This window comes from Diprion similis, chromosome 2, assembly GCF_021155765.1.
Source record: "Diprion similis isolate iyDipSimi1 chromosome 2, iyDipSimi1.1, whole genome shotgun sequence".
NCBI lineage: Eukaryota > Metazoa > Arthropoda > Insecta > Hymenoptera > Diprionidae > Diprion > Diprion similis.
Window position 1 is genome coordinate 12,059,227 of NC_060106.1, and position 22,606 is coordinate 12,081,832.

The 22,606-nt window shown below is 40.0% G+C and overlaps 3 protein-coding genes across 6 annotated transcripts in view; 1 reads left to right on the forward strand and 2 right to left on the reverse strand.

Annotated features, from left to right (window-relative positions):
* Positions 1–22,606, forward strand: part of LOC124416397 (heterogeneous nuclear ribonucleoprotein K homolog) — a 101,151-nt gene that overhangs the window by 69,453 nt on the left and 9,092 nt on the right. The gene's annotated exons all lie outside the window — the stretch shown is intronic.
* Positions 1,681–21,077, reverse strand: LOC124416403 (cytochrome b5-like). The gene is made up of 3 exons (XM_046897425.1): positions 20,900–21,077; positions 19,897–20,442; positions 1,681–1,694 (listed from the first exon to the last, which is right to left on the reverse strand). Exon 2 carries the CDS (start codon positions 20,368–20,370, stop codon positions 19,948–19,950), a length of 423 nt encoding a protein of 140 aa, XP_046753381.1. The 5' UTR covers positions 20,371–20,442; positions 20,900–21,077; the 3' UTR covers positions 1,681–1,694; positions 19,897–19,947.
* On the reverse strand, positions 15,604–18,384 carry LOC124416404 (cytochrome b5-like). Its single transcript, XM_046897427.1, has 2 exons — positions 18,236–18,384; positions 15,604–16,422 (listed from the first exon to the last, which is right to left on the reverse strand). Exon 2 carries the CDS (start codon positions 16,386–16,388, stop codon positions 15,972–15,974), a length of 417 nt encoding a protein of 138 aa, XP_046753383.1. The 5' UTR covers positions 16,389–16,422; positions 18,236–18,384; the 3' UTR covers positions 15,604–15,971.

Below are 22,606 nucleotides of genomic sequence, written 5' to 3' on the forward strand. Positions count from 1 at the left end.
TGGCGGGAATTCGTTCGTTATTTTTAATCAATTTTACATCCGTACGGCGGTGTGAAATTTTTAGTTAACCGTGGAAATATCGTCCGCAAGCTTTTGTCGAGTGACGAAATTTTTTCACCGAAAAAATTAAACAAGTTACAATTAATGAAATTGTTTTTCATCAATTAACCATACACATGAGCATCTATTGTGTTTATATAGATAAAACAAAATAAATCTAAAAAGCAATGAAAAAAAAAAAAAAACACTCCGCGAACTCACACGTCACAATTTAATGTTCACGCGTCACGAACAAGTTTCAAAACGAATCTCGCAACATTTTCTTGTATCGCGGTTACGTAACTCTGGCTCGGTTTCACGGCACGCATGCAGATCGCATAAATTGGCAAATATACGCGTTTGAAGGAGAGACACGTTCAGGAATTTCCTCCCAGTTACCTACCCATCTATCCATCGAGCTATACGGCGTGAAATATTTTTTTTCCAAAGAACCAGCGCTTTTTCGTACGTATACGTGCATGACGTAGAATCGTTAAGCGTGCCAAAGTTACACTACGTCAGGGTTCGTTTAAGAAGAGTCCCAGAGTAGCTGGGTGGCGTCGTCATCGATTTATGACGCACCGCGCGAAAGATTTTCCTTCTTTTTATTCGAAAAGTGCAGCCAATGTGTGTAACTTTTTCTTTTTTCTTCTTCTTCCTTACTTTTTTCTACAGATCGATTATTATGTCTTCTTCCGCTCTTCTTTTTCCCCCTCCCCTTTGCCGAGAGTCTTCAATCAATGCAATTACTTGGCTCCAAACTTTTTCCTAACATTTTTTTTTCTTTTTCTTTTTCTTTCTTTTTTCTCTCTCTCTCTCTCTCTCTCTCTCTCTCTCTCTCTCTCTCTCTCGGCGATATCGAACCATTTGAATGAAGAATTCATAGAAGGGGGCGAATTCCGAGTAAAGAATAAATGTTTTCCCGGTACCGCGTTACGATCAATCGATAGTGCTACATTGGGGTTCCTTCGATCCGTAGGGCACCCTACATTGCTCGTGAATCGCACCTGTCCTCTCTCCCACGTCCTGTGACGTCGTGATATATTCACCGATGTTTTTTGCTGTCGTTTTTTTTCTCTTTTTTTTTTCTATTTATCTGTTTATTTTCTTAACACATTTTCTCCCGTTTGTCGTTTATCGCGATATATTCGTTCGAATACCTACTTTACATTACCTACAAGTTATAAATTAGACTTAGTGCACGGTATGCCTACGTATGACACATACAGACATAAGATATATGCGCACGAATATAATATACGAAACCATGAGCACGTGTCCGGAGAAATAATGCGGTTAAATTCAATTAGTTTATTCAAATTTTTGACCAAACTTTGCCGCAGTTTTTTCTCGTTTCTCTTTATTCTTGTATCCTATATATCTATACCTATGCCATGCATATTTTACAGATGTGGTAAAAAAATTTCACTCTTGCACATTACACTTGCCGGCGGTGATCCATATCGTACATCATTTCTACATTAGTTAACCACCTCCGAGATCCCTTCAACGCCCTTCTTTCATATAGCGAAAAATTTTACTCACTGGTTTCATTACTTAGGTGTGTGCGTGCGTGTGTGTGTTTTGCGCTGCTGTTGGTCGCGGTGTTCTATTCAGTATTAGCTAGACCCAAAGGTACGTGGACACCGTGCACACTTTGACTTGTCGTACCGGAGTTCGTTACAGTATGCTAACCACCCTGCATATATATATATCTATATCTATATATATATATATATATAGCGTACCTATTCCTCTACCTATGTACCCGACCCTCACTGCATATAATATATGTACCTTCCGTTATGTTTTCACATTCTGCAGTACAGTGCAGCAGTGGTCCGTACTATCGGGAATTGGAAATTCTGTCAAAGTTTTCGATTCGGTCGGTCTCCGCAATTTCCGCGGAGCCGGTTTCATTCGCGTTCCGTTACACCTTGTATACCGTTTGTGAAATTTTCTAAACTCTATCAATTATGGGTTGAGGGAAGGGGGGGGGGGGGGATTGAAAAGGGGAGAAAAAAAATGCCAGAAAAGAAGAATCGTACACGTAGAAATGGAAATGTGAACAGGTTTAACCGGTGTCAGAATAATATGTGGCATTGGTTTCTCGATATTTTAATATCGTTGGCTTGTGGTGGAAATAGTTTTTCTTTTTTAACTATTGAAAATTGTTGACAATGCTTCGTAGACCAGCTCACGCCAATCCTGATAACGCGTAATTAACTCCGTTTAGACGTATGCACGCCAATGTTCATACTGTATATCTACTCCGTGTGCGGAATAGTTTGCGAAACAAGGACGGATCCCTGCGGCAGCAACTAGTCACCCACTAATTTCAAAACCCTGGCTATCTAACGCCTCCGCGAACAACAGAGAGAACCGTTTCCCTTGCCCGTATAGCCAAGGGAGACATATGTCATCGACACGCGAGTGCCTCTGGCCCGCTGGGTTTGTACAAACGCACATGTCACTTGCACGCATCCACCTATCATTATCATTATCATTATCATTATATCAGTTTTATACGCGCTAGGGAAGAGTTCTCTCTCTTTCTTTCTTTTGCTTTCTTTTTTTGTTACTCTTCGTCGTTATATGTGTCGTTTTTCCCCCGTGGAATACGAAATTCAGGCTTCTCTTTACTCGATGAATATTTTGATTTTGTTGAGATTACAGGAGATTTTTCTTTTACCTCCGTCATTAATTTACTACTGGGTATGTTTGTAGTAAATTGATTGAATAGTCGATGCAATTTATAGTTATAACAACTGTAACGGTAAGAACAGAAATAACAAGATATTAATAATTACGATAGTCGGATAGTGATCGCAAGGGGTGTTCGTGGGCGGGAGGGTTAGTTGGGTTACCCGCATAAGAGTTTTGGCGCCTTTGTGCTCGCGACATTCTCATCAACGTGACGGAGACCAGCCTTCGAAATATCTGACTTGGAAGGTCTTCTCGCTCGTCGACGCGACGTCGGGTTTATACCGCTTATAAGGCTTTGCCAAATATTTTATTCCATTAATAGAGTAGTGGAAGTGAACCTCTGCCTGCTGCAGCAGCAGCCCGTTCAACCCCCCTTACCCCCCATTCAGCTACGGAGTCAGGGATTTGGTCGTTACCTCGTCTACGTGTTTGTGCGGGGGTGTTTGTGTGTTTGTTTGGGTATACAAACTTGCCGTGTCGGAGCTAGTGGCGTAAAAATTTTCCCTCAAGATTGACGCTTTGCTCCATTCTTCTCTCTTCCTCTCCCATTCTCCGTCTCGTTGGGACAGTCGTAAAAGTAAATAAATGAGAACCCTGCGCACGCTAAAGTCTACCTCCTTTTATTGCAAGGGCTTGAAAAGCAGCACGCGGCAGAAGTAGTTTGATGTTCCTGAAAAATAAAGGGGGTTTCGAAAAAATAAAACTTGTACGTTTTATTTTATCGTTATCGATAAAAAGATGTAATTTTTTTTTTATCTAAAAGTTCACTTGTGAACGGAGAATACGATTCACTATCGACTTCGAGGTGTTACATGGTTGCACATATATATATATGTAATATCATGTCCAGGGTCCACGATAAATAATAATTGTAGAAAGTCAAGAGCCACTCAATCGTGATCAACGAGACAAATTTGCTATTTATTCTTTATTAAATTGCACGTATCGACATTTTCGCGAAACAATGTACACATACCATGTGACTCGGATTTACACGGCAAGTTTGCAATCGAGTGGTGCTTGAGAGAAATTTTTTTTTTTCCTTTTACATTGGGTTGAAAAAATGTCTGCTGAATTCCCGTCAGAAATGATATCGGTTCACCTTCTATTCTTTAGCCTCTGCTAACATCTGCTGTTTTTCTTTCCATCGTAGGGAAAATTTCTCCTCGTTGAACTTTGGCAAGTTTATGAAACGCCGGATTTTTCCCCTGTTATTTTTATACGCTCGTTAGTCATACTCGAGAGGAGTCGTTTGATACTGGCGTTCTGATGACGATTCACCCGTTCACCGAATCCCAATATACATATTCTAGTCCTGTTATTTACATATAATGCTAAAACATAAGCGGGTCGATTAGAGTGGAATTCAGGCTCCGTTTAACCTACCGAAAAGCGAATGCTCATGCAACTACAGATTTATCAAATGGCATAATAATATATGTTCGTTGATCTAAATCAGTTACAAGTGTAAATGCATGTAGTTTGAAATTATCTCTCCTCACGTTTGCTCGGAGGGAAGAAAAATCGTTCCTCCGTATTTCATTCTTCATCCGGAAAACCAATAGCATAGAGCAAGAGAGACTTTCTCTTTCTCTCTCTCTCTCGTCGTTGAACATTAACGATGTTGTTCTTGTAAATCTCAATTCTCAACTTCTCCTCTCCCTCTCCCTCTCCCTCTCCCTCTCCCTCTCCCTCTCTCTTCTCGCCCAGCTATTAAGCACCAGCTAGCTTCGTGACTCGGCGCAGAGTTTGCCTATCCGCTTTTCGGCCGTGTCTGCAGGGTAAACGTAACTTCATCCCCATCCTCATCCCCCATCTTGTCGCACCATCCTCCCGGACGTAGATATAATTAAACAAAGTTGGACCGGTAACCCCGAAGACGCGTTAAATTTCCTACTACAAGGCCATATCGCGGTCAGGTCGACAAGGGATATCCTCCTCTAGCTCATCCGTCCGCCTTCCTCATCCTCATCCTCATCCTCATCCTCATCCTCATCCTTCCTCTTACTTCTACACCGCGACGTCATGTACATCGTGTAACCATGTTTCTAGTATCGTACATCGCGTCGCGAAGTTTCTCTTGTACATTGCTACGTTATTACACATTCGTGCATTCGCGCGTACTTATATACAAATTTTACGTGCCGCTGTCATGTGTCATGTATGATGTTACACCCCCTCGTTAGGAGAGACTTTTCCCGCGTTTAATCGTACGGAAATGTCGTTACACATGGACTTATGTGTGTTCACCACATCATACGGTTCAAATCCGATATTTGCCGCGTTGATAACAGCCGCGAGTTATTTCTACCCCGGTTTTTTGCTCTCGACTCGGTTAGAGAAAAAACAGAAAGCAAACAGCTCTCACGATTTTTAAATTCTCAAAGTCTTCGCAGGTGCCTACACGCTGATACGTCGATACTCTCGTGTTAATATTCAATTTCTCCCTCCTCTATTTTTTCTTTTTATTTTTCTCATTTCGAGAATTATCTCGTATCGACTGTACAACGTCGCGTTAACATTTTTTTAATAAAGAATATATCAAGTGTCTATACGGCACGTGTACCACCTACGTATGTTCATACACACATATTTATATCTAGATTTCACGTCGTTCGTTGCACGCGTTTTTAAGTGTTGCCAGTTGAAAATGGCCTCGTTAAATTTTTCCACCTGGACGCTGGCGCGGTATGCGTCGAGTATTTTCTCTTCCCTTTATCACTGTGACCTACGTATATATTATACATAAATTGCGTCTTCGGGACTCTCAGGCTACGGCAAGAGTCGAAAAGTTTCGTTTTTTACTCTCAGTGTTTGTGTGTTGTTTGTTTTTTCTTTTTTTCTATTTAATTTTTTTGCGTTTTTTTTTTTTTTTTTTTATCTTTTTGGACGGTAGTCTCGTTACTTCGTCCTATTAAACCGTTATACGATCTACCTCGTGCTTGTGAAATATTCCGTAATTAATAGTATTTACTGCACGATCTAATGTTGATCTCATTATAATGGTTTGCAGACTGCTCAATTATGTAAGCGGATTTCTTTTCTTCTTTTTTTTTCCGATTTCTTATATCCTGTAGGCAGAGAAATATCCGGCTCGATGAATTTTTAATTACATCTTGATTTAAATGGTTAAATTACGAGACGGAGGTCGAACCTCGTCTCGTTAATTTTTGCAAATTTAATCGAACTCGATACGTGTATATGCGTTTAAACCCCGTTTTATCAGAGATTCCTTCATTTGAATGTCCTCGATTTCTTTAACTTTGGTCTAACAGCTTTCCTTGGTCAAGTTTCCAGTTTTCTTTTTACCTACCCGCCCTCGTCCCTCGAGATTACGTAACGCGGTGTTACATCGTTGTTTCGGTTCACGGTCTGCCTTCTACGTTATTATTCGCATTTCCTCACGATTCCTGTCCTTACATCATTTTCTTCTTCACCTTCGTAACGCGACTGGGGGACTCTCCTCGGTTACGTCGCTCGCGCGTTATCTCAGAGTTCGATTAATAATTCCCGGGGAAATCAACCCCCGGGCATTCACCCTTCTATACGTTACGTAGGTATACATACGTATGCTTTATGCAATTTATAACGCGGGTCGTTGGTCGGTCGTGAAAGCTGCAGTTGAAATTGCGAAAAATCTGCTGGAAAATTCAATTGTCAAGGTTGGTGTTGGGAAAAAGAATAGAAAACAAGAAAGAAAAAAAAACTACATATAACAATGGTACGTCAGTCGTTTGTAGGGTATAATTTTTAAATTTTTTTTTTTTTTTTTTTTTTTTTTTTTTTTTTTTTTTTGTACAATTATTAAACAACCGACAGGTGATGGCTGTAGAAAATTTTTTTTTCCTCCGATGCGATCACGGAGAGAAAGACAACAATGGCGCATATATCGAAGAACGAGCCTGCAGCTTTTTTCCCGCGTTTTTTTTTTTTTTTTTTTTTCTACCGCGTCCGGGAATATTTAATCCTTGAACAATCGTAGGAACATATCGTTACAGGGTGTACGTGTACCCCTTTTTGTCGATGGGGTATAATTATTTATCGGCGGGAAAAGGCGAGTTTTTCCTTTATGACGTGTGTATGCGCAATGCCGCGAGTTATAATCAAAAACTCCCTCGTCCGCTGGTCGGCAACCGCCTGCGACATGTGTCCGCGGGTGCCCTATATCTATATATATATATATACCTATACTCCGTTACACGGCATGTCGGGGCTTATCGAAGGGTTCTCTCGCGACCGGCACGCAACCTGCACAGGTGTTGCTAGGTACGTCAGGTAAGGGACCAACGGGTCTCTCCTTCTTTCTCACTTTTCAGCAGCTGCCGCGCCAGGTGGAACCCCGTTGTTGTTAACGTCGGTCCTACGATTTCACCACGGACACAGGTTCCGGAGCTTTGAAGGACTCGATTTTCTTTAACGTACTAAAATTAAACGAGATTTATCCGTGTTACGTTTTTTTATTATTTGAAGAAAAAAAAAATGAATGATTTTTTTTTTTTTTTTTTTCGACAAAGTGAAATCGAAAGCTCGTGACAAATTGGGTAATGATATTTCATGAATATGAAATTTCATTGAATATGAAAAATAAAGGAAGACAAAAGATTTTAGGATTCATATCAGTTTCTTTAACAATATTAAAATACATATTCATTATACGTTTTTATATAAAAAACTGTTTCTTTTTTAATCTTTCTATAACCTTTGAAATTTTTCATTTTGGGAAGAAGAAACAAAAAAAAAATGGTTAAAGCAATACGCATCTTGGTTTGTCTGACGAATAAATTTTCACCCTCAAAATCATTCGATCCTTGTCAATCGGATTTGAGTTTATTATATGATACAGTTTCGGTGAAGCTTATTGTATATGTATATGTATACGTCTGTATTCACGATTGGTTGAAAAATCTTTTATACTTGTAAAAAGTATAAAAAGAAATTTTTACTCAATACAGTACACATACTATACAATATTTGTGGTATATCTTATGCAAAGAAAATTCGATCTTACCTTTTTCCAAAACTCGAGAATCTGCATGTTAAGATAAAATAATTTATTACACCTTCAGGCGGAAGAAATACACGCGATGAAAAAAGTACGAGCCTTCGATATATATATATATATATATATATATATATATATATATATAGATATATAACTGGGAAGCTCCGATAAGCCGTGGATTAAAAATATACCGTACCTACCACGTTTCGTTTGAGGAGTAAAATTTTAAACGGGTGTTATTTTTTTCTTTTTTCCCTCTCCTTCTCCCCTCAGTGGTGGCGTCTGGCGGTGATGTTTGCATACGCCAGAACGGTGTGTTCGTATACAGAGGCTCGGTCCGGATTCGACGCAATGCACGCGTCTACGTGTGTGTACACGCAACTCGTGTATAACTCGAGAGAGAGAGAGAGAGAGAGAGAGAGAGAGAATGCAAGGAAGAGGAAGAGAATGGGAAATAGAGAGAGAGAGAGAGAGAGAGAGAGACGAAGTGTGTGTCTGCTGCAGGCCGCCGCACCGAAGAGAACAGATGCTCGGTTCGGACCGGCAATTAGAACGAATCACGCAGTCCTAACCGCGACCTAACCTCGGGGCGCAGGACTCCGTTTCGCCCCTCCGATCCCTCAGTTATTCCTCGACACTCGGAGGGTGAACGTCGCCTTTACCCAAGTCGAGATGTGCCGGCTACGCGTCTCCGCGATCGCTTCTACATCGTTATTTTCCCTCGTCGTTTTCGTCGTTCCGAAGTTTCCTCTATTCGATTCTATTTCATTGGCCGTTTCTTTTCTATTCTTTTTCTTTTCTTCCTTTCTTTCTTCTTCACCCTCGCATCAATTCGCGATGGAATCTGACGTCGAGCCTGTTTGAGGAGAGGTCTTCGGTTATTGGCAGTATATATAAGTTGGCGACCGAGGGTGAGTTTAATCATTGTTCATTATATGTATATATATGTATAAGTAAGCAATGGTGTTACACATAGAAAAACCGAGTTGTTTACACGTTCGGTTTTACTCGCTCAACATACGCTTCTTCATCTTTTTTTTTTTTTTTCTCTCTTATCTTTTTCTTCTTTCTTTTGCGAGGAGATAGAAAAATTCCCTCCCCCCTCCTTCTCCCCCCCCCCCCCTTGGTTAGATTGATCGTATAAATATACAACTTTCGAAATCAATTTCAAACTTTTGTATAGAGTATCGTTCGACGAATATCGAATATATTTGTACGCGTATATACGTATACCTACGTGTAATACACGCGTAAAGGAGAATTGGTAAACACTGTTCGATTGGTCTTCTCGGTTCTTGATCGACTTTCGTCGCTTCGTATATAAAGCGATGGATTTATAGACTTTTGTACGCAAACTTTCGTAATTCCGAAAGTTCTCAGAACGGTGTCTCAGATTCTAGAAAACTAGAACGAACGCGGAGTCGGGGGTAGGTTGGTGAATAGATTGTAATATAGGAAACGATACAATCCGAGGTACTTTCTTTTTCTTTATCCTATAAGTCAATTTGTGCCATTTGCGATTTTCCCCGTGTCTAGACGCTGCAGCCGCGGCGTGTGATGGTGATATAATTCATTTATATCATCTACATTTAATATACGTATACATTGATGATTTCGCCCATTCTCTAACCTCTGAAATCACAGATTTGTACTACCTGAATCTAAAAGCATACCGTAGCTGCTACTCCCGATCCTTTCGGTTTCTTTGAAACTCTGTCTATTGAAAATTTCTCGAAATTTCGAGAGAATTGTCTTGTTCGTCATTTCTTTCTCAGACACATTTTTCTAAGGAACAAAAAAAAAAAAAAAAAAACGAAAAGTGAGACAATTGCCAACTATATGGGTAGGCACAAGTGATTATGTATTTGATTGATCGATTAATCGATTGATTTACTTATTGCTCACAAAATTAGTCGAATCAATTCGAGACGAGGCTATACTATAATACAAACAACGACGGATATAGAGAGGATCGAGGGAGTTGGGATAAATAGACAAGTAGGTATATAGGTACGTACAAACGATCAAATATTTACAAATCCGGGATAGCATCACGCCAAGGTGGTGGTGGTGGTGGTGGTGGTGGTGGTCAAGTCTCTCGAAGGTTGTTTCACTGGATGCAGGCAACACAGACCAAACGACCACGAAGTTTGAAACACCCGGGAGGCGATCTGTAAATAAATAATCACAAACCGTGCCTCGTTTCGTCGTAAAGTCAGCCACCGCGCACCGAAGTTTCCCTCCTGCACTCTTCCGAAGTAAGCCTAGATGTTGTTTCTGTGTCCTTATTCTTCTCTCTTTTCGTTGGAATCGTGTTGTTTCTTTCTTGCAATTCCCGGCAAATCATTTCGGAGGAAAAGTTGAGCGTAATTTAAGCCGGGCTCAATTTGATGCCCTCTTTCCACTTTTCCTCGACTCAGTCGCCCCAATGTGCCCCTTTCTCTTCTCTTTCCTTCCAGCTCTCATTCTTCGAAATTCCTTCACCGTTTCTCGAAATTCTTTCTCATCTTTCGTCCCGCTACTACGAGGTTCGGGTTATTCATCGTATGTCTCAATCCTCTTCGTCACCTACCTATTAACCGATTCTGCTGGGTACGTATGTTTCTTTGTTACCTACCGATCCTACGCTTCTTGATCCTCGGCTGCTTGCGCAGCGCTCGATATTATCGGTATGGTAAGCGGACGATTCGATGATCTTTAACGAGTGCTAAACAATTTTTAGAATTTTGTATCGTATTGAAAAGATTTAAAATATATTTCTCATTCCGTGGAGCGAAGAATGAGATATTTCAATACAGTTAAGTGCGATCGTATTATGCGAATGGAAAATTTCGAATCCCGGGCAGAATCCGTTTTCGCATAGCTTGGGTTAATTATTTTCGGCTTATTGATTGCGGAGGGTTCGATGAGTGGATTCCGAGTAATTTTAATCAGGCAGAATGAGATGTGATGGGTTTGCGTTTAATGTTACCGGCTGTCATGGGAACAGTGTTTACTTGACTAGATCCTAATTGTGTTTGGTATTAATATCTCGCTACGATGCCGATGAAAAGGAGACGCGAGAACATATATAGGATCCGGCATCTAAAGGTAATCGGAGTTCCGTGTATCCTACAAATAATTCGAATTCACCAAAGTCAAAAGACGTTGATACATATGCATTAGGTTAATTTGATCCGTGTTTTCGTGTTTGTAATTGTACCGAGTTTCCTGCCCGTGTTTCATTCAAATAAAATCACGTGATATTGAATTCTAGACATTTCGTCGTCGCTCTACTCGTATTTCGGCTGCTAGGCGACCAAGAAAACCCCTCAAGTGTTACGAAATCGGAAACTGGGCCAAAGGCCGTTTCCGGTACAGTCTTATTTTCGAAAATTACGCTCCTTCTCCTTCTCTCCGTTGCAAAAAAACCGAAATCGGAACTACAAACGCGTTTAATCGATGCTTAATTAGAACCCCGAGCTGCTATACTGGCGAATGAATGAATTGAAAAATTTTTGCCTCACCCCGGATGTCGAGGCCGGGAAAACAACGACACTGAGAATGTGCTATGCCGCAAGGGGAAAAGGAGAGGGAGGAGAACCGGACGGAAAAGAGAAGGGGGATGCGTATTTGCTAGCCGTTACCTTTGTCTCGCGTTCTCATCTTCCGGTGTATTTCTCCCCACGCGCGAAAGTATCCCATTTCCTGTCTGATATTACACAGTGGTTCCCTCCACTTCCTGCTTCTTCTTTACCTGTGTCGTTTCTTTCTTCTTGTTCTTCTTCTTCCCTTTCTTCGCCCGATTTTTTCTCCTTTTCTCGCGATATCTCAATTTTTCCTTCCATATACATATATTACTTGTTCCTGTTTCTATACCTACTATATGTATGTTATGACACGCACACCAATTTATTTCTTTTCTCATAAAAGATATGAAAATATGAAAACCGCGGAATATTTTGCCATATAATACATGTCCGTGCACATAGTGTCTGTGTGAAATCTCTACTTTGATTTTATATTCTTCGTTTTCCATTGATCTCATTCTTGTCACGAATTTCTCTTCAGCATTTTTGACGCGGTTTTCATCTTCTTCGAATACCGAGTATGTAGATAAACTATATTTACGATATTTTATACATTGAACAACCATTTAATTGGTCTTACAATTAGTCAAAACAAAAATCGTCTCGTTTATAATCACATAAGACTATCACGAGCTTATTATAGATCCTTTATTGAAAATCATAAAAATAACAAATATCACTATAAATGTTCATGAAAATGGAGAAGATTACACATATTGGTCTTCTCAATTAATTCGTTAATAGATATTTTCCAGATACAAAAACGTTTTCAATCTGATTGCAAGTTGAGAATGTTTTTAGTACAGGAGACTAAAAATAAAATTATGAACGACAAAGAGAGAGAGAGAGAGAGAGCGAACGAACCAACGAACGAATGAATGAATGAATGAATGAATGAATGATAAAAGAGCAACCTTCTGTTGCAGTCACTTGGGAACTTCTTGGAAGTCGCGATATAATATCGCTAAAAGCTTTTTAATAAACAGTGTTGCTTTCCTTTTTCTTTCTTTTTTTCTCACGCACTCATACGAACACGATGCTCGATGTCCAACCTGCAGACTCTAGACTGGGTGAGCTTTGGGTTCGGTGCAAGCGGCAGAAACTACCACCACGAATTCCCTGAATACGTAACACGTGGCGCACGGCTTCGGTTACTCAACCGTTTCCCAGGGGGAATCCCCGCACACTTTCATGTCGGTGTCGTTGTGCACAGATAACGGGAAAAAGATGTATGGATAAAGCAGCGGACAGGGAGACGGAGAAAACTGAGATAGTCACGTTCGCGTACTTTGAAACCCGCTTGTTTCACAGCCTGCCATTACGCTATATGTATATATATGCAATATTAGGAGCCTAATCGCGACTGATTTGTCGATTTATTTTAATACTTTTTATCTTTTCCCTCATTTCCGGAATGTTTTTACGTGTAGAGGAACGTCGCACAGTTTTGTAATCTTCCGTTGACTAGCGGCAGTGATTTTTTTTTCTTTCGTGTATGTGTGTTGTTTTTTTTGTTTCCTCTCTTATTTTGCTCTGCATTGATTTTTGGAAAAAAAAATTTTATTTTTATTTTGTCCGTCTTGTAACGATACTTTTTCACGTTATAAATTCCATCCGTGCTTTTGTCGGGAAGGAAATGTTATAGGATGACTGAAAGATTTGTAAAAATATGCTTCTCTCTCAACGAACCGTCGAATCGAATCATTTCTTCTTCCGCGATCTTTGTACCTGTAACCTATTGTACTCTTATACGATAAACGTTGAAAGTTGTGCTTTTCGCTGAATCGCAGGATTATTCTTTGAGCTTGACAAATTGTCTGACTATATAATTGTAAGCATAATTTTTTTTTTCTCGTCCAACATCGCGCGAGTATTTCTAACTTCTAATTATTGCACCCACTTCACCGCATGTCACGCAATTGGATTAACAAAACTGGATACTCTGACTAAGGTCTCGCTCTTTGTCACTCCGCTTTTTGAGGTCTGTTGAAAATTGCCTGTGCGTGCAGGGTGTGGTCTAGCGGCCCCGTTCAAAACGTTCGTTTAGCCGTGAATTCGGTGCGGTTTCATCCGCGGATCCCGGAGCTTTCTCCCCCCCCCCCCCCCCCCCCCCCTCTCTCTCTCTCTCTCTCTCGACAACACCAGCTGCTGTTCTTCGCACACTCGTTATCACCCTGCACCATTATGCGAGGCGTACCTACCTCGAATTCCCAGCCGCGTAGTAAACCGCGGCGGTGCCCACCCGAGTCTAGGTCTACCTACCTGCAAGCGCAATTTCGACCCCCCGCAACGAGCACCTACCTACCTACCTACCTACCTACTCTCGTAGCGTGTACAGAGAGCGAGGCTTAGACGCCCACTATGAACGTGTCGTAACACAAAGGGCCGAGTGTCATCACTCCTGGTTCACCACCCGACCGCACGCCGGTGGTGCAGCTCTCTAAAAAGAAAAAAAGAAAATAAAATAAAAAAGACGACAACAACTTGCTATCGTTATAGCACGAAGTGACGAGGACGAGGCGGACGACCTGCGACAAATTAACGGGGACTTGTCGTCGTACAGTTACTCTGGCATTGTTAGCATATATATGCGACAATTGACAATAGACTTCAATGATTATGACAACGAAATTTAGAATTAACGAAAATTACGCGGACGGAAATATGGCACAGGAAGAACGTCGCGTGTGTCGCGCTGCCAGGAAGAAGAAGAAGAAGAAGAAGAAAAAAAAAGAGAGGAGGACGACGTTGATGTGAGGGTATCGCGTTTACTCGGATCCTGCGGGCGTTTTTAACGTCACGTCTTTGTTTGATCATTATTTATCGAGTGTCAGGGTGATGCCGTGTGTACGTAACGAAATTTAATTATTTGGACATAAGTTGTAACTATTAGACAGAAATCTTTTTTCCTCGATAATTAAATACTTGGTAAAATATGTGCTCGTTTGCCTACCGTTTTGCATATGTTTTATCTGTTACCAGTGTTGAGGGGGGTTTAAACTATGAAACGTATAACTTTTCGATGTAGTCTGGTGTTATTAACGGTGAAATTCGTGTCACGATGCGACCGACGAGATTGCAAATCTTCAACGAAGCGCAGAAGCGACAAGTTTTAGTGTTTTCTGTTTATATCAGTATTTGTGAAATATATGCATATACCTGTTATATATATATATATATATAAATAGAAACCGAAGGAAAAGAATTCTCGAGTGAGAATACCGGGCGGATATCGTGTTATATATCCCTCATATATGGAGGAGAACGATTTTCCCCTCGAATACACAATGCTGGGAGGTATGTCGTTGCGATATTGAGTAAAATTTGACGCAACACTTGGAAATGTCGAGCTTGATACATATTTCACTTTACCCCATTTCCCTCATCTCGCAGAGACCGGGTTCTTCGCAGAAGGCAGTTGCTGCTGCGACAAGCCAGTCGAGATCTCAGTTCAACGGGAAATTTCATGTATTTACCATGTCAGAAAGTGTTTCCGGCGGTAATCGCTTTTCAAATTTAACTTCGACGATATCGGATACTTATACTTATATTTTTATTTTCCTTTGTCGGATGAAAACTTTTCACTTGTTCCTCGTTTCGATGTAACTAATGTGAATTCCTTTTTACACATAATATTTTCTGGATTATCGTACGATAGTCGGAGTCAGAGTTTTGAAAAAATTAAAACTGCCAGTGACTCGATGTCGTAGAAAGAGGAGAGAAAATTAAACGATTGCAGGAGTTACGAATTTACCGCGACACGTCTCACGATTTGAAATGGCAAACCACCCCAACGAACATTCGTATCTATTTATACCTTGGTGTACGGAATCTAAATACAGATTTACGATTCACAAATCCAGACAATACGGCAGCTTTCCCTCAATTTCATCCCCACCAGTTATTCTCGCATCGTTAAATCTCCAGCTCTCGCCCCCTTCTATCTACGGCAATCAGCCAATCAGTACGATTTATTGACACGTTCAATTCTTTCGGTTATTACGGTGATCAGGCGGTTCGTTGATTTAGAAAAAAACAATTGTTTTTTTTTTTGTTTTTTTTTCTCTCTGTCCAATGATTGTTATCGATATTATTATTTTTATTATCTTCATTCATAAAGGTACAAAATTTGTCAGATAAATACAGAATGATCTGTAATATCAAGAAAAGTTTTTCATATGAAAATAATCATGTTTTGTTCTTAACTTGAATTAATTATGTATAGAGGTAAAAGGTATAAATTTTGAAATAAATTTTCGGTGTCGCGTGTAATATTTAATTCTTAAATATTTTCTCACACCTCTTTTATACTAACAATATTACACGTTATATCTATTTGTAAACCATGCGTGACACGTGAAATCCCTTTTTTATAACAGTAATTGCTTAATTGTGATGTTGGATAATAAGCTACGCACTGTGAATGAGGCAACAAAAAATAGGAATAATTCAAAATAAAATCGAACCGTTTCATAAAGTGTATCATAATAATTGTATAAAAGTGATGTTGAAAGTTGCTGCGTATGTCGATGTAATTATAATCGATTAATAATGACTGATTCAAATTTCATCCTTGACGCTTTCACGCTTGACTTTAAAGACTTTTTGAAACGTTTCAACGAGTACATTTAACGGCTTAAATAAATCCAAAGAAATCATTGATCGGAACTGGAGAAAAATCCTAAGTTAAATGCGATTATAACAACAACAATGGCGACTGCGATCAATCCGTAGGGTAAACCGGAGCCTTGCTCTGTTTTTTGGGCCTGTCCCGGCTTTGGTGCAACCCACTCGACTTTCTTCGGTTTGATATTCAACCTTTCGCTCTCGACGATTTCCCCGATCTCGTATTTCTCCATCATTTCCTTGGCGTCCTCGGAATGACCGACGTCGTCGAAGGCCTCGCTTCCGTCCTTGTTCCGCTGTCCAGACAGAACTTCCTCACCGCCAGGGTGTTCGTTAAGGAATGGTCCCACGTCGTAAACTTTGTCGTGAAGGATGAACAGGTTCGTACCCTGTTCTTTCGACTCCTCGACTTGCTTTCGCGTGAATAGCTTCTTTCCGCTCGCCATGTTCCTTGGGTTAGGGCAACTTATGATTTTCTTACTGGAATGAGAAACCGATTTTCTTACTTAACTTTTATTCTATAGTCATATTTTGAACAGGTATTTCATTTTTTCCTACGCTGGGCTTTGACGACTGCGTTATGGAGGCGTTATTTTATCTTATTATCTTTTCATTACGCTACTGTGATGATTTGTAACTATTCTTATCTATGCCAGTCATACAATCGAACGTTATAATGTCCGACAAGGCCTAACGGGCATCGAGAAAAGTGCTTACTTTCGAAGTCGGGAAAGACATTTCCAACCGCTCAACGAGAAGAAAGCGATTTCCGCAATTTTTCTTATACACCCTCAGTCGGGAAGTTGAGTATAGAGTGCAAAAAATATAGAGTGAAAGAGATCTTCAGATAGCTTCGGAGATTATCAAGAAAGTATATATATATATATATATATATATATAGTCGTAGAAAATACTTGAAAAACTTCACGGCAAATAGTTCCGTTTAGTATTGCACAATTTTTTTTTTATGATTTACATAATTTATCCTGAACCAGTGGTCGGAAAGAAAATTGCTTATTTCCAGGCGTATTCAAGTGATTAAGAAGTTTGGAAATAATCGTTAATCAACGATCGGTAAAGACACTGTAACTGTTCGATTTGATCAGATAAAGAAATAACATATTTTCGAGTCCTGCGATATAGAACTCGGTGAAACTACCGGCTATTATGACGCTCCGCGTTTGCCTAAAGCGGAGTTGGTACTTGAGATATTTATCTTCTCGTCATCATGACTAAGCTGGTTGTACATCAGCAACAAGGTCGTCCGTTCTTAGCCGATGGAATGGCGTCGCTCATCGTCAGATTAGCAGCAAAGCGCGTGTTTCGAGGTTTCAATGTTAATACCGCATGCTTTGTTACTTCACAGTCCCAGCTTATCGCGCAGAATTGTTGCTTAGAATACCATCCACCAGTAGAAATAACGATGAGTATTACTTATTCCTAAATCGCAGTTCGTTCGTAATTTTTGTTTGATGAAAAAATATCTGTGATTCACACACGTGTAAAGAGTAAGTAATTTCGTATCAGTTATGTAATAATAGAGTGCGCTCGGCAACTGCGCTATATTTCCTATTATATCACTGCAGTAGGTATCTTATCTCAGTAATCACTGATGCCTTAAGTCTCGACCGAACTTTGAGAAGAATGTTTCTTTCTTTCTAACGCAGGCGCCGCCCTAATTTCACAATTTTTTATCAATTGCATTTATTATATATATGGAAATATTATATTTATGGAAAGAAAAAAAATTGAAATAAATTTAAATGACAAGTATATGTGAAGACACGTGGCTTTCGATGTTCTCGAAGTTGTATAATGACGATGCGAATTTCTTCAAGGATCGATCAATTCACGTTCAATAACCGAGCTCATTCCTCGTACACTGTGTGAACCAAGAATGTTACTATCTCTAATGATACGACGTAAAATCTTTCTGGCATGAAAAGAAACATATATATTACAGTTAAGCACGTTACATAAAAAAAAAAAACGATTAAGAAAAAACAGACAAGGTCACGGAAGAGAACACGAAAATGGTACAAGATATGTTATTATATATACATGTCACATCTCCTTCTACTCCTACGTGATCAATAAACAAACAACTCGCTCTTAAACGTCTCACGTATCGTGCGAATTATCCTGCAATTTACACTGATGCAACAACACGGATGAATGCACACGCAGACGAGGGATAGGATGGTATAAATTAGATTTTTTTCGCTGTCCAGTTGATTGCATGGATCGTGACGGACGTATATGCATGTCGCAACTATCGTCAAGTTCAACTTACCAACCGTTACTCGGTCGATCAAAATGGATTCCTTAAACGTGCCTCGGGGGAACCGTAGTAAAGAAGTATTCTCAACACCGAATAGACAGTAACACGATTCGCGAAATATAATTAATTATTATTATTAATAACGTGGAACGCGAACGAAACTACGGTAAGGACGCACTCGGAAGGACTGCTTCTCGCGAGATAAAAGTGTCAAAAGTTATCCCTGGCCGACATCTCGGCTTGTTTCTCCCACTACCAATTCCATCGGTTTCCCCTCCAATGGGCGGCACACCATGTGTCTATGTAGATATAGATATGTTTATGGATGAGTGTGAGCGGACTAGTCGTGTAGAAGATTCTCTGTGGACAGTGACGAGGTATTCGTGGTAGCATGGCAGGGGCAAGTCACGCTTATCCACGCTGCTTCACAGGCCTCCTTCCTCCTCTTCCTCAATCATATCTCGATGCGATGTATTCGACGTATGTATTCGTGTTTTAGGAGGTATACGAGGATAGAAGATACGTAACATGCGGACTCACATTATGGATGTGGAGTATATTATGTTTAAGTATGTGAACGTTGAGCATTACGCTGCACTTATTTTGCCGGTTATCTAAAGAATTGGGCCACTGGCGATGAGGTATAAACACAATATGTTGCGGCGTTAGTTTCGGAAGCGTTGTATCGAGAGAGCGGAAAAATAAATGATGAATTGAAATGACGAAATTTTTACCGTCTTTTGACATTTGGTTAATTTGGAAAACTCTAGAAGCTGTGATATGAATGATAATAAGTATAAGGATAATCCAAGTTCAAACTTTTTTCATAATCGCTAAAACTGATGTTCTATTCATCTTTTTTCTGTCGACTCGGTGGTCAGTTTTTCGAAAATATCAACTTCATGTTATCTGCGTACGATAAGCGTGATGATGTTTTAAAAGTGGATAAGACGTTGGTAAAAATGTTTGCTACTTAAAAATGATTAATGCGCCCACTAGACAAGTGCAACGCGCTTTCGGTACGAAATGACGGTTTTGTGATTTCGCCAACCTTCCTTTATACATATTTAATTTAAGTGTACTTGCGATTTCTTTTTCACTGTTTTTGCGTTCAGGCCTTCTCCGTGAAGGTGAACATGTTTAACGTTGAATTTCGTTGAGTAACGTTATTTAACGAATCTTTCCTACAGACTTACCAATTTCATATCAGTTGTTCGATATACAACCATACAAATCAAAGTACTTATTTAAGTATAGATATACTTTTATACGAACGTCATCATCAAATTTGTTAATTCGATTACAAGTGCGAGAGTGGAACAGAGGTAATTGCGTCTCAGGAATTTGATTTTTATTCGTTATTTCAAATTTTTTTTTACATGGTACTGTGAAATTCGGTATCATACGAATATAACGACTAGTTCAATATCATATCGCTTTCGCGTCGATATTTTCTCCGAGTCACCGTTACGCTTATGAATTTATATTACACATGTCGATGAGGAGCTTTATAATTACAAAATTATCGTTATCGCCTACCGCAATTGACGTCATACACAATGTGACATGACAAACCGGCTTTTTTTTTCCCCCGAAAAATCGTTAAGCGAGAAAAATTGCTACAATTTCGAATAATAAATGCAATTTAAAAATCGCTCGCGAGTCAAATCTACATAATGTGAGTACGTCTAAAGCTTGAGATTCTTGTTGAAAAAAATGCGATCTCAAAATACGTAATAGAAGATAATCGCATAGACGAGGACAGCTAGACCTGTGAATACTAGAATCCAGGGCGAAGACTCTTCTTTGTGCTCGACATAGTCCCAAGGTTCTTCGTCGGCGATAATAGCCTGGGTCGTGGTCATCGCGGGTTTCACCGTAGATCCTTGCTCCGGCTTATCCGACTCGGAATCCGCGAGGTCACCGATTTTATACATTTTCCGGAGGTGCTTCGCCTCCGGCGAATGCCCAATCGCCTCGAAACATTCGGTTCCGTCTTCACCCGCAAGATTCAGCAGGACTTCCTCGCCCCCGGGGTGTTCCTTCAAAAAATTCGTCACGTCGTAGATTCCATTGTGAATAATGATCCACAGATCTTCCTTGTGGTTGTGCTTGGACACTTCTTCGGCGGTGTAGTGAATTGGCATCTCTTTTTCTTATCCTTCTTCTTCTTCTTCTTTTTTGACTATTACTCCTGAGAAACACCTTTAGCTCCTGTATTTGGAAATGCAAATCATAATATACACTGTGAGAAGAAATTGTTTGATTGTTTAATCGTCAAGGATCAGGAAAAAACAAATCTAAATTTAAAAAATCATTAAAAAAAAACGAATTCATACGAATTTATAAGGGAACAGACGCGACAATTGCTTTTCAACTATGAACTCAATATTTCCCACGTCACGATTCCTTCGGATTTAAATAGGATTATTAAAAATTTAAGTTCAACTAGGCGATACAGTTATATGATATTTTTGCGTCAGTCGATGACTTTGGGTAAACGAGAATTCTGCGAGATTGCGGTGACAGTTTCTGTAAACATTGAAGGGGCGAAAGATGAAACGTCGAATTTTGGCGTATAGAAGGCAAATCCGTCGTAACAAGGGAATTTCGCATCATCGTCTCATCGTCCATCGTCATGGAGATAAACTTGCATATCTAACATCCTTACCTGATAATCCTGGAGATTCTTTGAATCCGCAGCAGCGTTTGTTTGAAGAAGTTATCTTGTTCGGGCACTTGTCGGGTAAATTTATTAATCGGATTACCTCCTTATTGTAATCACGATCGATGCTGGTTTTTGCGTGAGACGAAACACCAGTCTCAATTTCAAGTGAATTTCACCACTATCGATATATTTCGCTACAGAGCAACTGCTCTTGAAACTTCGCCGACTGGTCGTGTGAAACTGTAACTATAACAAGTCACGCAAGTCACAGTCGGTAGCAGTATGTGGAAACTTGAGAATAAATTGAAGCAAGATTTTCATCCAATTTGCATAGAATAGAGACCTGCTTACGCACTTCATCACGTGGCTCTTCTGGCCTTAGGTTACGAATTCCCAATTGAACCTGCAGTCTCGGCTGATGCGGTTTTAACATCAATCCGATGGTTTTTTGACCTCTCATTTTTGCGAGGAAATACTAATTCCTGACAATTTTACCTCAATATTAAATTATTTCTTGTATTAATTGATGAAATTCTCGCATAACTGTCGCAGATCATGTTTCCAAAGAGAATAAACAACTTGTTGAGTGTGTAAAATCCCGGCCAACCATTCGTCCGTCCCTGATTTCACGTTAACGATATCAACACTTTTCCTTACCAAATGCGCACCACGATTTCATTCATTGTCAGTGATTTAATTTATTAACGCGTGACTCGACTATTTTTCACACTTGAATCGGCCGGTAACTTGAGTGTATACTTGCATTATACAATATTATACCAAGGAGTGAAAATTCTCCTTGAAACGATGTGGTATTCGAACGCATAATTTTACTTCGGCTTATCAGTCTATGTCGTAACGCCTCTTGATAACACTGCAGCAACAGCAACGTCAATTTATACATTAATTCGTTTACCGTGTTTCACAGCGACGTATACTCGTACATATGCAAGAAACGTGAAACACACTCGAGGAAATATTGCGGCACACTCGACGAACGTAATTATACAATTTGTAGGTACGGAAGACAGAGAATTGGAAGTGTTGTACATCGTATATACGGTAGGGAATACCGAAGGTTAAAAGGGTAGAGAGAACCATCCGAAACGTGGGTATAGAGGAGAATCACGTAACGATTCGTTCCATTTAATCACGAAGATCAAAGCTGCGTCTAACTATTTAACTGAGAATTAGTTGTGTACGTTCTACTCTCGATAATTGTGCTTTCCTGCATGCATACCCTGAGAGCGTTTCCTCCTCGTCTTTAGTCGGGTTGAACGTCTCCCTGGATATCACGGCGAGTAATTATCAAACGTATCGCCAGCGATTGTCACACAGTCGTGTACTCGAGTTATAATTTGACGAAAAACTGATTCTAATTTAATGCTTGTATCAGTGTCGCAATATTGTCAGCGAAAACTTATGTGGCGGGAATTGTACAGCCGTCGTCAGCGATTATGACGACGAGGGGAAAGGTGGAACAACAGCTTGAATTTGCCTTAAAATTGTAAAGAGAGCGCTTTAACGACGAGTTGGAAAAAACCTCCGGCGAACAGTTGAGTGACTGTCGAGGGACTCGTTCGTGTTTCCTCCGACGGCGACCCCAGTTCGCCATGGGGGTGAAACGGCTGGTTCGATGCCGAACCGAACCGTTCCACCTACTCAGCTCTCTGCTCAAACTTCAAAGCGCGATGGCAATTCGTCAGCAAATTCAT

Bases quoted from the DNA above. Each gene is read 5' to 3' on its own strand.
- LOC124416404 (XM_046897427.1), bottom strand. From the start codon at position 16,388: ATGGCGAGCGGAAAGAAGCTATTCACGCGAAAGCAAGTCGAGGAGTCG.
- LOC124416403 (XM_046897425.1), bottom strand. From the start codon at position 20,370: ATGCCAATTCACTACACCGCCGAAGAAGTGTCCAAGCACAACCACAAG.